The 15,756-nt window shown below is 55.5% G+C and overlaps 1 protein-coding gene across 4 annotated transcripts in view; it reads left to right on the forward strand.

Annotated features, from left to right (window-relative positions):
- Positions 1–15,752, forward strand: part of LOC121096166 (phosphofurin acidic cluster sorting protein 1-like) — a 69,702-nt gene extending 53,950 nt beyond the window's left edge. For 3 of the 4 annotated variants that reach the window (XM_040611849.1, XM_040611852.1, XM_040611851.1), the window contains 23 exons: positions 1,152–1,241; positions 1,612–1,737; positions 1,928–2,090; positions 2,248–2,339; positions 3,367–3,447; positions 4,243–4,302; positions 4,925–5,076; positions 9,147–9,240; positions 9,561–9,632; positions 9,938–10,068; positions 10,189–10,321; positions 10,446–10,550; positions 11,932–12,038; positions 12,341–12,495; positions 12,584–12,694; positions 12,781–12,883; positions 13,239–13,271; positions 13,631–13,673; positions 13,776–13,818; positions 13,921–14,062; positions 14,255–14,478; positions 14,681–14,794; positions 14,896–15,752. In XM_040611849.1, coding sequence (XP_040467783.1) covers positions 1,152–1,241; positions 1,612–1,737; positions 1,928–2,090; positions 2,248–2,339; positions 3,367–3,447; positions 4,243–4,302; positions 4,925–5,076; positions 9,147–9,240; positions 9,561–9,632; positions 9,938–10,068; positions 10,189–10,321; positions 10,446–10,550; positions 11,932–12,038; positions 12,341–12,495; positions 12,584–12,694; positions 12,781–12,883; positions 13,239–13,271; positions 13,631–13,673; positions 13,776–13,818; positions 13,921–14,062; positions 14,255–14,478; positions 14,681–14,794; positions 14,896–15,011 — 2,490 coding nt within the window. In that variant the 3' untranslated portion in view covers positions 15,012–15,752. The remainder of the gene's footprint in view (positions 1–1,151; positions 1,242–1,611; positions 1,738–1,927; positions 2,091–2,247; positions 2,340–3,366; positions 3,448–4,242; positions 4,303–4,924; positions 5,077–9,146; positions 9,241–9,560; positions 9,633–9,937; positions 10,069–10,188; positions 10,322–10,445; positions 10,551–11,931; positions 12,039–12,340; positions 12,496–12,583; positions 12,695–12,780; positions 12,884–13,238; positions 13,272–13,630; positions 13,674–13,775; positions 13,819–13,920; positions 14,063–14,254; positions 14,479–14,680; positions 14,795–14,895) is intronic. The other variant, XM_040611850.1, reaches the window with a different exon arrangement.
- Positions 15,753–15,756: the final 4 nt, after the last annotated feature.

Raw genomic sequence — 15,756 nt, forward strand, 5'->3', positions numbered from 1 at the left:
AGCATCCATCAAGATCAAGCTGGGAAGGGTGTAGGGGATGCAGTGAGGTCCTGGGAAGGGGCAACATATATGAGGTGGGAGCTGGTTCCTTTGAACTGCTGTGCCTATTTGATTAGCTTTGACCCACCTGCTCCCTAGCCCATGGTTTAATTTAAGGAGTGCTTACAAAAGCAATGATAACTGACTTGCAAGAACAGATGTACAGGCCTGTAACTAGGCTGTTACCTCCCTAAATCAATATCTCATCTTGCTAGCCCATTCACAGGGAGGCAGGAGAGAGTGAGGAACCACCATGGGTTATTTTATACTTGGAGCTGGTCCCACAGCCCTGCCAGGGGTACAGCCAGTGGGCATGGGCCTTTTGTGGGGTCTGAGTTGTGCCACCTTGCAACCAAGAGAGCTTGGTGCATGCAGACTGCATTTTTCATCCCCCAAGTCACTCAGGGTCTCTGTCAGCAGCAAAACTGTAGAGATTAATTAAAGACAGGACAGAAGAAAAGAGTTGGAGTGGGCATGCGGTTAGAGTGCCTCTCTTACTGTTCTCCTGGGGCAAAAAAACCATTTGTATATGTGGAGAGATACAGTGTTGCCCAAGGAACCAAGATTAGGAGTTTTCTGAGACACAAGCTGAGCAGGCAGGAGGACTGCTGTTTCCCTGGGGCATCCTGCCTTGGTCCCAGCAGAGCTGTCCTGGCCAGCTGTGCTTAGACAGGGGTCTGTGTGCTGGGGGGCAGAGATGGGCTCCAGGAGCTGTCCCTTTCCTGGCTAGGGAGTGTGTTGGGACCCTTTTCTTCTTCTACTGGTTGCTGTATGCATGGCTCCCTCTGGCTCTAGCAGTGTCCCTCCACAGCATCTGGTGGGCTCCAAGTGCAAGAAGCTGGGTTAAGCAGAGCAGGCCAGGGAAGAGCAAGTGCTCCCTGGCAGGTGGACAAGGAGAAGGGGCCTCTGGCAGCCCAGGAGAAACTGCAGGCTTTCTGCAAAGTGTTAATTGGTATGTGTAAGGTGGCTCTGTGAGGTGGAACAGGATAAAGTCAAGGCACTGGCTCTTTCCTTGCGGACTGTGAACACTCTTGACTTGTGTGTGTGGTGCAGCAGAGTCTGTGGCCAAGATGCTCCAGCTTAGCTGTGTGCATCTACCAATCTTGTTGTAGGGTTCAAAACGAGTCCTGAGATCAAATGAATACGTCCTCCCACCTGGTGGCCTGATGGAGACTGAGCTGGAGCTGACCTTCTCACTGCAGGTACCTTGTGTTGCCTGGTCCCCTGGGCTCCCTGGTGCTCCCCTCACCTGGCATTTCTCAGCAAGCATGGCTTTGGGGGCTCAATGTGAAGGGGACGAACTCTGAGGAGAGGCCTCCTGTCGTTGCCCATGCTCAGATTGTAACAGCACAGATTCCTGCTGCTGGCCAGCTGCTCCGTTGCTCCAGGGGTTGTTTTGCTGGGCATGGGGATTTGGAGGATGATGCAAAGTGCAGGTGGCCTTTGAAGGGCACCTCAAGCTCAGCAGGTCAGATCCTGCTGTACATCAGCACTGAGGGAGAGTTTTCTACCTGTGTGTCGTGCAGAGCCCTGCCCTCATGCTGTCGTCTTCCCTGTGCTTCCCTTCCCCAGTACCCACACTTTCTCAAGAGAGATGGCAACAAACTACAGATCATGCTGCAGCGGAGGAAGAGATACAAGAACCGCACAATCCTGGGCTACAAGACGCTCGCAGTGGGCATCATTAACATGGCTGAGGTACAGGGTGCTGAGAACAGAGGGGAGCTTCACATGGCCTCCCTGTGGCAGTGCTGGGGAGGGAGCTGGGCTGGCTGGCAGGTGCTTGGTGCTGTGAATGCCCTGGGTTATTGGCTAGCTGTAAGACAGTGGGGTTGGGCTGCCAGCTGCCATTGTATCATGCTGGCAGGGGGCTTGTCTGTCTGCCTAGGTGATGCAGCACCCAACGGACGGTGGACAGCTTCTGGGCCTCCACAGCAACATGAAGGACGTGAACATTCGAGTGGCTGAAATCAGCATCTACTCTTTGTCCAGTCAGCCCATTGACCATGAGGACGGGAGTGTCCCCTCAGGTCCTAAAATCAAAGCTTCAGGTGTGTTAACACTCATCACAGACCTGAAGGCAAGCGTTTTGGGCAGGACATGGGTAAAGGAGTGTGTCCCCAAGCGTCTGCCAACAATACCAATCATTTCGCTGGTGCCATGACAGGTGTCATGCTTAGCTGTGGTATCTGCACTGTCTGCTTTCAGATCGTTCCCCAGACATTGATAACTACTCTGAAGAAGAGGATGACAGCTTCTCCTCAGAGCAGGAAGCCAGCGATGATGCTGTGCAGGGTCAGGTAAGGGAGGTCTGGCAAGGTGACTTATGTCCTGGTCCCGTTTCTGGGGCAGGAGTCAGGAGTTGAGGGTCTTAATCACCCTGAGCCCTCTTACCTCTCTTGTAAACATTTGTTACGGTTTCAGAGGGCAGAAGGCCACAATACCTGACAGCAGGAAGAACTATGGGCTGCTGTCAAGTCCATGGTAGGGCAAGGGAGGGACTTTGGAGAGCCATAGTTCTCACCCATCTGTCCTTGCAACTGTCCTGTCTGCAGCATAAAACCCCTGCTGAGCCCCCTGCATCTTGCACCATGATTTTCCCCTGTCTCCCTGTGGTAAGAGGCCAAAGGCTGCCCTCTCTCTGAGAGAGAACAGATTTTAGGAAGAAGTGCAGTTTGGGTCTGAGAATGGTCAGAGGTGGCAGGCCCATCCCAGCCCTGTGATGAGCCGTGCCATTGCTGTTTGCTGTCCTCTTGTGATGCCTGCACTCGAGGCCAGAAAAAACTTTTGGTACTAGCATGCTGATCAAGCACAGGGACAACCCCCTGTTCAGGGTCCTCCACATTACCTGTCCCATCGTGCTGGGTTAAGACATCAGGGCCCCATGTATTTAGGCTGATCCCTGGAAGAACACCTTTTGTGAGCTCAGGTGCTGTGCCCTCTGAGCTAACCATGGAGAGGGGAGAGCAGGAGAACAACACATGGGTCCCGGGAAGGCTGGTGAGTGTGGAGAGAAGAGTTTTAGATTGTGGCAAGGACTGTTGCAGGAAGTTTCTCTTTCTCCTCTGAATCTTGCTGGTACACGTCCCTGTGGATCATATAGCCTGGGGGCAAAGGCACTGGGGAAGAACGTCTATTGGGGGACAGTGCTAAGGAAGGAGAAGGTGCTGCATAGAGAGAGGTGGGAGAAGTGAGAAGCAAGACTGAAGGAGTAAGGTAGACCAAAGCTTTTCAAAATAGGGAGCAAGTGTAGAGCAGGGGAACTTCTGGGAAGTGCTGCTGCCTGTACTCGAGTTGCTCTGTTGTGCTGTGACCTTTTGCCTGCAGGATCTGTTTGATGAAGAGGATGACCTGAGGAAAACCAAGAAGGCTAGGAGGAAAATGATCCGAACCGCATCAATGACCAGAGTAATATCAGCACTTGCAATGTGATCAAAGGGATGGAAGGGATTCACTTCTTCCCCTCCCTGCAGGGAGTGAGGGGAGTTTGGAGGGAGTGTTGGTACTGGTGAAGAGCGGGGGAGCCTGAGAAAAAGGGGCAAACCTCTTGCCACTAACAAGTTAGCTTGCTGCTCAGAGCTGTACCCCAGCTCACAGTCTGTGCTGTGTTTAGCCTGGCTTTGTATCAGTGATGATCTGTGTGTGACACAGTTCTGACTAGCTGCTGTGACATGGTCTCTTTCCATCCCTGAGGAAGGATAAGGCTGGTACAAGGAAGGGTGAGCCATCAGCTGCTCCTCTGCCTGTCAGCAGAAGTGGGAAGCTGCCCTGCCAACCCCCTGCTCTTCAAGCATCTCCTCATCCCCATCTGCTTCAGCCCTGCAGGTCCCTGGGCACTTGTTCCTGAGTTTGTTCCCCATCCTTTCTTGCTTGAAGGTGGCGTTCCTCAACCAGACGGTCTGGGGAGAAAGGGGATTTAAATGGAGAGAAAGTGCTATTCCAGCCTGTAGCAGAGAGAGTTTAAGTCCTTGTGCCCTCCCTCATACCTGGATACAGTGGCTTCTATCGGAGTCCAGATTTAGTCCAAATCCTACAGCAGATTTAAATAAAGAGCAAGGGACATCGTAGCTGACCTTGGGCCTGTGGACCCAGAAAGGAGCTGATGGCATATAAAAGAGAGCAACCGTGTACTGTATGTTAGTCATCTTGGAACGTGATTTCATAGTTTTACTGATCTTTTTTTCTTCTCTTGTTTTGTTTTAGCAACCAAACTTCAAGCAGAAATTTGTGGCTTTGCTGAAGAGGTTTAAAGTGACGGAGGAGGTAAGAAGCAGGAAGGCTGCCCCACCTGTCAGTGTCTCCTGCAGATGTGTAGGGGTCAGAGTGCTGGTTCCCACTCACTGGGAGCACAAGGCATGAGCTGCAGGTGCTCAGGGGTGTTAGCAAAGGTGGTGTGAGACATGGCACAGACCGGGCCTTGGCTTTTCCAAAGCTTTCTGCCTCAAGAAAGCAGCTCTGAGCCTCATGCTCAAATCAAACACACCTTCCTGTTGGGGAGAGAGGCCAGCCGCAGAAGGGTGCTGTCATACACTGGTTCTGCCCCAGGAGCTGGCATTGCAGGGGCAATCCTCTTCATGACTGAGAGCAAGCTAACATCAGCCTGGGGGTGGCTGGTCTTGACTGGAAGCCTGCACTGAGTGTGCAGGACAGCCAGCAGAGGTCCTCCCAGGTGTCTTAACACTCAGGACGTGTTATGGGTGTCTGACATTCCTATGGCTGTCATGCTGACAGTGTCACTTGATTCTTCCACAGTCTGGATTTGGCTCCCTGAGGTGGGAACAGTACCATGGTGTGCCTTGTGGCTGGGAGGGAGCTTGTTTCGTGCCTGGCCTGGGACGCAGGTGACTCCATATCTCTTCATTGCCCTCTGGGCTTGGTCCCACAGGTCCTGGACTCTGACCCTGTAGACCAGACCCAGGAGGTGGAGGAAGACCTGGGCTTGCTCTATGACAGCCTGGAAGAGTGCAACAACAGTGACAGTGGCCCGGAGATTGAGGACAATGAGAGCGTGCACAGCACACCCAAGCCCACCCTGAGGTAAGGGTTGCAGGGAGTCACAGGTCAGCAGCACAGTCTATAGGACCTGGAGAAACACCCTGACACTTTTCTGTTGCTTGGGCTAATGAAGGCATTGTCCTGTCTCCATTCCCATTGCCATCTTGTGTTGGCACCACTGAGCTCCTCACGTACATATCTTGTTTAATAAATTCAAAACTCCCCATTAAAACTGCCTTCCTTCACATTTAGTCTCATTTAATTTCCTGCCAGACCAGCACCTGACACTTGCTGATCTGCTGGAAGAGTACCTACTTGATCTAAGCCCCTGCTGTTCCCAGCTCTCATATCTTTCTGCTGACAGCCCTGGCCTTCTCAGAGCTCTCCACGCTGAAGCATGCCTGTCTTTTGAGCACTTTGTGACTGTTGGGGCCAGTCCTTGTGTCCCTGTGAGATCTGCATGCTGTGTTCCCACCCTTTGTGGAGACTCGTGACTAGCAACCATCTACGATGTTTCTCACCTCATTCCCCAGGCACTCAGTGGCTTGACTTGCTCTGCCAAGCACTGCTGACTTGGCATAGAGGTCTCCAGTGGACCATGCAGTGAAACCAGGCTTTTCTCCCACAGGATCTGTGTTTACCTGGCCTCTCTGCTCATGGCTGTTCTGTTTCTGTGCTGTCCTTTTGTGAGAAAGTTGCCTTTTATTGTCTTTCTACTTGGCTGCTTCACAGTGTGCTGGGTCTCTTCTAGCCAAGCCAAGCTTACTTGTCATTATTGTTTCTACAGTTTGGTATTGAAATATAATTTGGATTGGTTAGAATCGCTGCTGAAGGTACTTAGCAGGGGTAGCAGACTTGGTCTGTCACAAGCAAACTGAAATTAAATCTGCTGGATTCAGGAACCCATGAGACACCAGGGAAGAAACAGGAACGTGACAGAAGTCATGCTTTCCACAAACCCACAAATCGTTGTGAAGGAGCCAGCAGGCATGTGTGCAAGGGGGTGATGCTGAGGTGGCCTGCTTGAACTCCAAGGGCTTTCACATGATCTCTCATGAAAGGAAACACAGGTGTTGTGGGAGAAAAAGGAAGGTCCTTTTGTGGTCAGATAACCGTTTTATGTATGTAAACTATGTAAAGAAACAGTAAGAAAAGTCTGTTGAAAGTATTTAAGTATAAGACCCTGCCCTCATTCTGCAAGTGCCTGCTTGCAAACATCTGGTCTGGAAGAGCATCCTAGAGTAAGTGCTGGTTTGTGCTTATGCCTGCCATCGCAGTGTTCCTTGGGTGTTTGCTGCCGTCTCTGGTAGGACAGTCTATTGGGCCCTGGGCTGTTTTGCAGCCGGTTCACGAAGCGTTCCTAGCTTGGTTTGCTCTCCAGTGTCTTAGTTTCTGGCAACGCTGAGTGTGTATTCCCTTGAATTCACATTACTGGGTCTGTACTTTTTCTAAGGAGATGTGGGAGCCAACTGCTACGGTCTTCAGCATAGACTTTAGTGTAGACAGCACGGTACCAAGGCCCTGCATAGCCTTCTCAGCTGGTGATGACCTTCCAGCGCAGCCTGTAAATTCAAGATGTGATCCTCGAGTTGGATTTCTTTATTGTCATAGACAGCCTTGCAAGACACTGTGAAGGCCTCTGTGGAGCAAGGGCTTTAAGGTAGTCCTTGAGGGTGAGCAGTGGCCAGTGCCCTGGCTTGGACCAGTGGTGTTGGGAGCAGATAGCCATGCTTTTGGTCACCTCAGGAGGCCACACAGCTGTGGGTTGCTTCTGCACTGGAGTGAAAGTGGAGCTAGAACTGAGGCTGTTAGGTAAGATCTCAACAGTCAGAGCCTTTGGTTGAAGATTGGGGTGAAAGAGCAAATGTTTCCATAGGTGACTGGGAAAGTGGATGGGGGAGAGGGGGCTAATTCATTGCAAACAGAAGGAGGCTGTGCAGAAGGTCTGGGATTTACCTAAATCTCAACCTGCTGAGACTCAGACTCAGTCATGCCTATAGCCTTTAAGCTGCAGAACAGGGAAAGCTGGGAACTGCAGAAGAGCTCTGTGCTCAGTGTGGCACATCCTCTAGGGGTGAAAGGCTCTGAATTGCAAGCAAGAGGGCAGAAACACATAGAGCTGTCATGGGAAAGGGGGAGACAGCCCCATTTAAATGGGGTGTTGAAAGCCAGATCAAGTGTATACAGTCCAGACACACCCAGTGTTGAAGAAAAAAGAAGGGATGAAGATACCTTTTTGAGGTACCAGTGGAGCCAGGGGTATGTCCACCTTCTAGTGGGATTATGGGGACAATACAGAGGAGTGTGGGAGAGGTGCTGAATGGGGTGTGAATTACTAGAACACTTACATATTTCTCTGATTTGACTCTTAAGTTATTAATGTAAGAGTCTGTATGTTAAGTTATTAACTTGAGAGTCTGTATGGATTGAAATTGCTGGCTGAGAAAAGGCCAGTGTAAAGTAATGACTGTGCAGGCTGGTGACAGTGCCTGGGATCCTGTGGCAGAGATTGGAGGGGTGGAGAGCGCAGAAACATGTTAATAACAGCAGACGTCACTTATCCCTGTATGAACTGGAGAAAATGACCCACCAGGGCACAATTCTGACACTAAACCTGGAGCTTTGGTAAGTGAACATGTCATGAAGCAGCTGGTCATGGAGCCAGCGAGAGAAAAATTGAGCCCTGACTTCTCCCAGCCAGTACAAACACTGCTGCTGAAGAGCTGCTCTGTGATGGAGACCATGATTTCCTGAGTTGAAATGTCCTTGTAGGAACAGTAAAAGCAAAGAACCTGACAAACACTGTTGTGCCTGGCAGCAAAGCATGCTGTATCCAAAAGAGGAGACATGTTAAAAGTAAAAGGAGCAGCCAGGATATTTAGATGTCTGTAGGTATTCTGCAGACAGCTATATCCAGACAAGGGTAATAGGACTCTGGCAGAGTTTCCATTGTTTTCTAACAGAAGAACTGCTCTGTATCCTACACCTCTGTGGCCATCCCTGGAAACCTGCAACCTAGAACCCCCATCTATAAACCAGGCAAATCGGGAGAAACTTTTCCTGGGAGTTAGTGAGCACATACATATGTACAGCTTAGAGGGAAGCTAGCTCAGATGTTCCACAGGAAAGTCACACATTGTAGATGAGCTGCCATGGCTGCAAGGGTCCTGAGAAAGCTGACAGGTGAGATCCAGGGATGGAGCCTCCTTGGTTTCCTAAAGACTGGTCTTTGAGCAGCCCCGCAGGATGCAGAGGGAGTCCTTGGCAAAAAGGTAATGGGTGGAAAAAGGGGAAACAAAGGTGGAAGTTCACACTGGTGGCACAGACAGTCCTGTTGCCCCAGGGGAGTTCCTGTGTTGACCATTGTGACTTGGGAACAGGACCTGGGAGTTGCACCGTGCAGTTCTACCAAAACATCAGCTCAGAGACCTAAAAAAAAGGCAAATTTAAATGCTGGGGAACAAAAGAGGACGTTGCTGTGCTGCCTGAGGTGTAGTTCTGTGTGCAATACAGTGGTCTCCAGAGCCTTGGGAAAGGGGAAAGCAGAAAGGGAAGGTGGAAACTGCTGTTGAAATTGTGCTGCAGCAGCAGTCAGAGGCAAGGAGCCTTCTGTGGAAGAGGGGGAGCAGAAAGGAAGGCAGAGGAGATCTGTGGAAGCCGTGGTGGTGCAGAGGGGACACGGAGGTTCAGCAGTTGTGGTGTTGACTGAGACCACATACCAGTAAGATGGTGGTTCCTCACCCTGCCCTGCAGTGGTAGGGGATCACCTGAGAGAGAAATCTGGCTAGGAGACAGGGACCCTGCCTCAAACTCACTGGGATCACAGGTTTAGCCCTGTTGGACTGGGGTGGCCCCATCCTGTCCCTGCGTCCAGCATTGCTGCAGCAGACCATGGTGTGTGGGGCTGGCAGGTCTGCCGCTAGGCTGTGTCGCTTGGACACTTGGGTGTCTGGCCCTGTGTCCCACTGGGGACCTCTCCACAGTGCTCTGTGCTTGGGACAGGCTGGTGGGGGTGTGCTGGGATTGTGGTGACTTTGTTCCTCTCTTATTCCTGCCTTTTTCTCTCCCGTCTGTCTGTCTGTCTGTCCGTCCGTTCGTCTGTTTCTCTGCAGGCGTTTCTTTGAGGGAGTCTCTCATTCTGGTTCCCAGACTGAGATCGGCAGTCTGCACAGCCAGAAAGGGCAGGATCAAGAGTCTGGCAGCCCTGTGAGTTACACCACCACAACCACCACCTCTTACCCCTTCCCTCCCCAGCCAGCCCAGCATCCCCACAGTGCCTGCAGCTCCCTCTTGAGACCTCAGCTCCTGGCAGCACCTGCCTGGGGCTGCTCCTTCCCTTCTTTCCTCTTCTTTTTCCCAGCGCAGGCGGACAGGTAGCGATGGGGGGCATCCTCTGGGGTCGGTCCCAGGGGGACACTGGGCTCCCCTGTGGGAGCATGTGTTCTGTGAGGCCAGGCATGGGTCACTGTCAGCAGCCCAGCTCGGAGCACTGTGTCCTGCTCTGACCCCACTCCCTTGTCCCCCAGGGCGAGGCAGACAAGCGGAAGCCAGGAGTGCTGCGGCCACAGGAGGAGCCAGGATTAGAGGTCCCTGCAGTGGTGAGTCAAGGCTACAGGGGTGTGGAGCAGGGCTATATATCCCTCAGGCCCCACCTTGCTTTCTGGGGTACCGGGAGTGCCCACCAGCCTGGGAGCAGGGCTGGGGAGCCAAGTAGATTGGGCTGGGAAGCAGCAAGAGTGGAAGGAGGGTTAGGATCTGCAGGAGATGCAGCCAAGCCCCCTTGAGGTCCTGCAGGCTTGGCTCTCCAGCAGGGCCACCAGACCTATCCTGTGTGGGGGCACCCATGGGTGCAGGGAGCAGGGCAGGCAGAGCAGTGTGTGCACAGTGACTGTGTGGCCCTCAGGAGCTGGCCGCAGAGGAGCCGTGTTCGCAGCTGGCCCCAGCAGAGGCTGCCGTGAGGGAGGGCAGTGTGGACAGGCTGGCCCAGCTGGGCCCCGGGACCAAAGCCGAACTCCCCAGTGCCGTGTCCCCCAGGTAAGGCTGGTCCGCGCCCTGTGCCAGGGCTGAGGGGGCTCACGCTGGCTCGTGGCGTGAGTGGGTGTTGGTGGGGATGGGATTTCCTCAAGTGTCGCCCCTCCTGCTTCTCGCTCACAGCAAGGCAGACAGCAAGCAGTTGTGGCGTCCCCGCAGCACCTCTGTGAAGGACCGGCAGAGCTCAAAGGGACAGGGTGGCCGTGCCAGCAGCCTGGACAGTGAGAGCTCTCCTGACTCATGGCACAGCACCCAGGTGAGACCCTGGAAGCCACCTCACCTGGAGGCTTCTTACTTGAGAGCCCTGCCAGGCCTTCATCTGTGGGCAGAGCAGCCAAGGCAGGTGGCTGGGGTTAACCTTTGTGGTGATGCTATGACAGGTGCCCCGAAAGTCTGTTTACGATCAGCTGAACCAGATCCTGGTCTCGGATGAGCAGCTCCCCGAGAGCATTGTGCTGGTGAATGTTGCTGAGTGGCAGGGGCAAGTAAGTAGCCGTGACAGGAGCCGGATACATGAGGGAAGCTGTAAGCAGGGTCCCAGGAGATTCTCCCAGGCATGGCAGGGTGTCCTAGGGAAACTGGCACCAGCTGTGCCCTCCTCTCCCCCAGCATGGCCCTTCCTTCAGGGAGACAGTGCACTTGCGCAGTGCTGAGCTGTGTACACAAGAGCCTCATGTGTCTCCTCCATCATGTGCCACACACCAGCATTGCTGGATCCCCAGATCTCAGTGCCCTGAGCGGTCCCAGCCAGGCTGGTTAATGGACTGTGGCTTGTGTCCTCACTACTTGGTCCAGGCTCCCACTGACCGCACTGGTCAGAGCATTGTTGGATGCCCTAGCAGAGGTGCCAGACTGCCCCTGCTGCCACCAGGCCCTGGGAAGCAGCAGAGGTGCCGTTCCGCACTCAGAGATGGGAGAGCGTAGCCGATCGCTCCCAGGGAGAATTAACTGCATTGTCGGACTGGGGTTTCTGGGCAGAGAGGCATGTGAGGCCTTCCTGCCTCATGCATGGACATCATCATGTCCATGTGAGGACGGGCCCAGCCCCTGCCTCCCCCATGCATGGAGGAGTTGACTGCTGAAGGTGAGCAGGGCCATGTACGTGTGTGCAAACATGCAAACAGCAGTTATATAAAGCATTGCGAGACCCCTTTGGGATCCTGCAGCTACATCTGACATCCAGAAACAGCGCTGGAAAATCCAGGCAGGGTTTGTGGCAGAAGAAAGGGCTTGTCAGCAAGAGGTGGCGGAGTCAACCCAAGCCACACATCCTTGGTGTGTTTGCTCTAGCTCCTGTCCTGATGGGGGGGAAAAAGGATCAATGCCCATTCTCAGACCCTGTCATGGCATCTTCTAAGCCCCCTTGTCTAGCATGACTGCCTGTTTTACCACTGTTCAGTTGCACACAGATACCTCAAGAGGCACAGAAAAGATTTTGGAGTGCCACAGTGGGCAGGAGCAAGGGCATGAGCAGAGGGAGATTGAGCCATGAGCTGGGTCCTGCTGTGGGATGGCAGGATTTAAACCAGAGGGTCCCTGGACCAACCCCTTTATCTCAAGGAGCACAGTCTGGTCCCTGAGACAATTTTGCCCTTGCCATTGCAGGGTGGTGACTGCTGTGCTAAAAGGGAAGAGCAGGGGGCCCAGGCAGCCAGCCCCCTGCAGCAGAGCTGGGAGGAGTGGGGGTGCTCAGGCGTGCAGCCAGGGGTGACCTGATGGTTTCAGCCTCCCCACACAGCATGGGTGGGAACGGGACCCCAGCTCTATCCCAGGGGGCACAGAGGCCAGGGCAAGCGTGGGTTGCTGCTGGCCAGCACAGCCGTGCCCCCCCCAGGGTGCCTTAACCCAAGCTCTCTGCATTGGCAGTACGTGAGTGAGCAGCTCCAGGCGCACAAGCAGTTGGTCGTATCCACCTGCTCCGTGGCGGACATCCAGGCAGCCTTCAACACCACAGTCTCTCGTATCCAGCGATAGTGAGTACAGCTTGGGCTCAGCCTTGCAGCTCCTGGTGACTGCAGAGAAGGCTGGGAAGGGCCCTGGCTCCCCCAGGGCTCATTAGGACCCTTTGGGGTTGTGGACACCCCCATAAGAGCAGGTGTAGGCCCTGGGGAAAGCAGGGGATCCCCGTGCTGGCTGTGCCCGCAGCAGTGCTCTGTAAGCTGGAAATTGCCAGCCATGGGTTTCTGCTGCTGGGTCGGCTGGGCTGGCAGGCACGTCCCCTGCCCCCAGCCCTCCTGCACCCCTCTGACAGTCTCCTTTTCTCTCCCTTTGGCAGCTGTAACTGTAACTCCCACATGCCTCCCCCAGTGAAGGTGGTGGTGGCAGGGGACCAGAGCTACCTGAGCGTTGTCCTCCGTTTCTTCGTGGAGCAGCTGGCCAGCAAGACACCTGACTGGCTCAACTACCTTCGCTTCCTGCTTGTGCCTCTGGGTGAGAGCCAGGGCGAGCCCGGCCCTGGGGTTGTCCTCTCCCACCAGCCTGGGTTCTTCTGCACCAACGTCACCCTTCCCACCTGCAGGCTCTCACCCTCTGGCCAAGTACCTGGCCTCGGTGGATAATAAATACAGCACCCTCTTCCTGGACACAGCATGGCGGGAGCTGTTCAGCAGGGCCGAGCCACCCATCGCAGGTGAGGAGCGGGCCAGGCTGGGGCCAGCAGTGCCCTGGGGGAAAACCCAGCTGCCACCAGGTCCTCATGGCTCTTTGTGCCCACAGACACTGTGGACATTGCAGGCCGTGTCACCCAGTTCATCGCTGGAGCCAGCCTCTCTCACCAGCTCCCCATCTCCGAGGCCATGCTGACCTACAAGCAGAAGAGGTGAGCGTGGCCCTGGGTGCCTGTCCTGCCTCATGTGGCCCCAGTCTGGGCTATGGGAGACTGGGACAAGTGAGTGAGGTCCCATGCTGTACTCCACCGGCGAGCAGCATAGTGCTGAGGGGAGCTGGGGTTCCCATGGCGAGAGGCCTGTGGTGCCATCCCCTGCCACCCCCTGGTGTGCTCAGCCCCTCCAGCAGCTGTGGGCTGTGACTGCCTGCCGTGGTGGGGACTGGCTGCCAGGGCTGGGCTGGGCTGGGCTAGGGGCTGCGAGCCAGCACTGTGCTGCCCCGGGGGTTGACGCTCATGTTCCAGCTGCACTCTCACCTCTCCCTTCTCTTGGTTTCTGGCACCCAAGGAAGAGAAGTCTCTATTTTGATTTTTATATCAGGTATTGGCTTGTGCTTGCTGTGCCGCTGCCTGGCCCCCCCCCTTCCCCCCATGTGCGTCCATCCCTCTTGCCGTGCAGAGGAGCTGTGACCCCAAAGTGGGGCAGGGCTGCCCTCCCGCATGCAAGCCCTCTCCCAGCACTGGAAGGGCCGACTCCTTGCCTCCTTGTGTAGTGTGCCCTGTGCTGCCATGTCGGGGACAAGGGGTCCCATGGGAGGGAGGGCAGAGGAGACAGACCCGGTGGCCATGAGCCAGCAATGGGCCCCTGCCAGTGTGGGGGTCCCTGGGCCACAAGGCTAGCCGCATGGCACTCGGTGCTCAGCACACCCAGACCCTGACCAGCCTCTCTTCCTCGTGCAGCCCCGATGAGGACTCCTGCCAGAAGTTTGTGCCCTTTGTGGGGGTGAGTGTGCTGAGGGGCCAGTGGGCAGCTGGGGCTTGGGGAAGAGGGGCACTGCCCAGCCCTGCTGCTGCTGGGGATCATCCGACTTGTCTGTTCTTGCAGGTGGTGAAGGTGGGCCTGGTGGAGCAGTCCTTCAATGCCTCTGGTGAGTCCCTGGGAGCCCCGAGTCCCTGGCTTCCTTCTCAACTGCAGGGAGGCCCTCACTGGTGTCCCCCAGTCCCCCCTGACCCATACTCTTCCTCTCCAGTGGACTCGGATGATGCCACAGTTTGCACCCCCTCCCTGCTGAGCTCAGCACCAGCTGCCAGTGGAGCAGTCCCCTATGGCAAGGAGACTGTGAGCACCCCACCACCCTCCCCTTCTGTCAGCAGCGGCCTCTCGGGTGCTGGGTAAGGAAGCCTTGTGCAGTCTGAGGCAGTGGGGACTGGGGTGGAGGGGTTTGAGGTGCTCACTGGTGACGCTGCCACATCCTGTGGCTATTGGGCCAGCGTGCCCCCTGGGCACACTGCAGCTGAGCTATGGGGAAGGAGAGGAGCGAGGACAGCACTTGTGCGCTGCATGGTGCTGCCCATCTTGCCCAGGTCCCTGAGCCCTGGTGTGGAGGTGATGGGCCTGCAGGTGGACTACTGGACAACACAAGGGCTGGACAGGAAGAAGGAGGGTGAGAAGCGGGAGACGGGTATCAAGAACACACTCAAGAGCAACTTCCGCTCACTCCAGGTCAGCCGCATCCCTGGCACAGGGGAGCTGGTGCCCCCTAGCACCATGGCCATGACCGTGGTCACCAAGGAGAAAAACAAGAAAGGTAATCAAGCCCCACCATGGGATGCTTTCCAGCTGTGGGGCACAGTCTGTTGCAGAAAGGGCGGGGGGGAGCCCGCAGGAGGGCATGGTTGAGACCTGGCCCAGCAGGGACCAGTCAGTGCAGCCAGCCCTGGGGTGAGGGCTCCCACCCAGGGCCAGGTGGGGACATTCTAACGTTGATCCTGCCTGTCCTTGGCCCCCAGTGATGTTCCTGAGCAAGAAACCAAAAGAAAAGGACCTGGAGCCGAAAAGCCAAGTCATCGAAGGGATCACACGCCTCATCTGCACAGCCAAGCACCAGAACACCATGTTGCGAGGTGAGGGGAGGTACGAGCCCCATGGGGGCTGTCGCAGGGCAGGCCAAGCAGCACAGGCTGCCTGTGATGGGGCTGCAGCTCACTGCACCCTTTCCTCTCAGTCTCCATAGATGGGGTGGAGTGGAACGATGTGAAGTTTTTCCAGCTGGCAGCGCAGTGGCCAACACACGTCAAGTATCTCCCTGTGGGCATCTTTGGTTACTCAAAGAGTGTGTGAGATGCAGAGGCAGCCCTGGGATGGAGCTGCGGAGGGTTGCAGGAAGAGATGGACACACTCTCGTCCCCTCTCTTCTGTGGCCCAGCCTCTGCCTGCTCTGCAGAGGGCGATACCACACCCGCACCGCTCCCTGTGGGCCAAGACCCATAAAGGTGAGGCCAGTGAGACCGGGTCCGTGCACCCTCCAACACCAGCCAGGGCACCATGCCATCTGCCTCCCATGACCCCCAACAGCAGCCTGGGACAAGGGTTGGCACCAGCCAGCAGGGACCCAGAAGGGGCTCTGGGCCCTGCTCTCCCCAGAAGCGCCTGCCAGGCCAGCCCCCCGCCAGCCGGGGCCCCAGCTGGGCTGGGCCCAGGCCAGGGCCCCACCACTGGAGCCAGCAGGATGCTCATGGCAGGGGCAGGTGCTGAGCAGGGGCAACTGACCCTGTACGGCCCCTCGCCAGCTCCGCCACCAGCCTCGCACTGCTCTGCCTGGCCCTGCCCTATAGGGCTGAGCCTCAGCAGCTTTTCTAGTCTCCCTGCAGCCCTGTTGCTGAGGCTGGCATAGCGCTGCCGAGGCTGTCCCCTCATCTCCCTATCCCTTCCCCACCAGCCCTGCCCCATGGTGCTGCCAGCTGGAGGTGTGGCATGGGGGCACCTGGGTTTTTTTTTTTTTTACAAGATTCTATTTTTTTTAAACTTATTGTATGGTTACTTTTCAGGATTAATTTTAATAAATTAATGCTGGTACCATTATGGC

The sequence above is a fragment of the Falco naumanni genome, chromosome 12 (assembly GCF_017639655.2).
Source record: "Falco naumanni isolate bFalNau1 chromosome 12, bFalNau1.pat, whole genome shotgun sequence".
NCBI lineage: Eukaryota > Metazoa > Chordata > Aves > Falconiformes > Falconidae > Falco > Falco naumanni.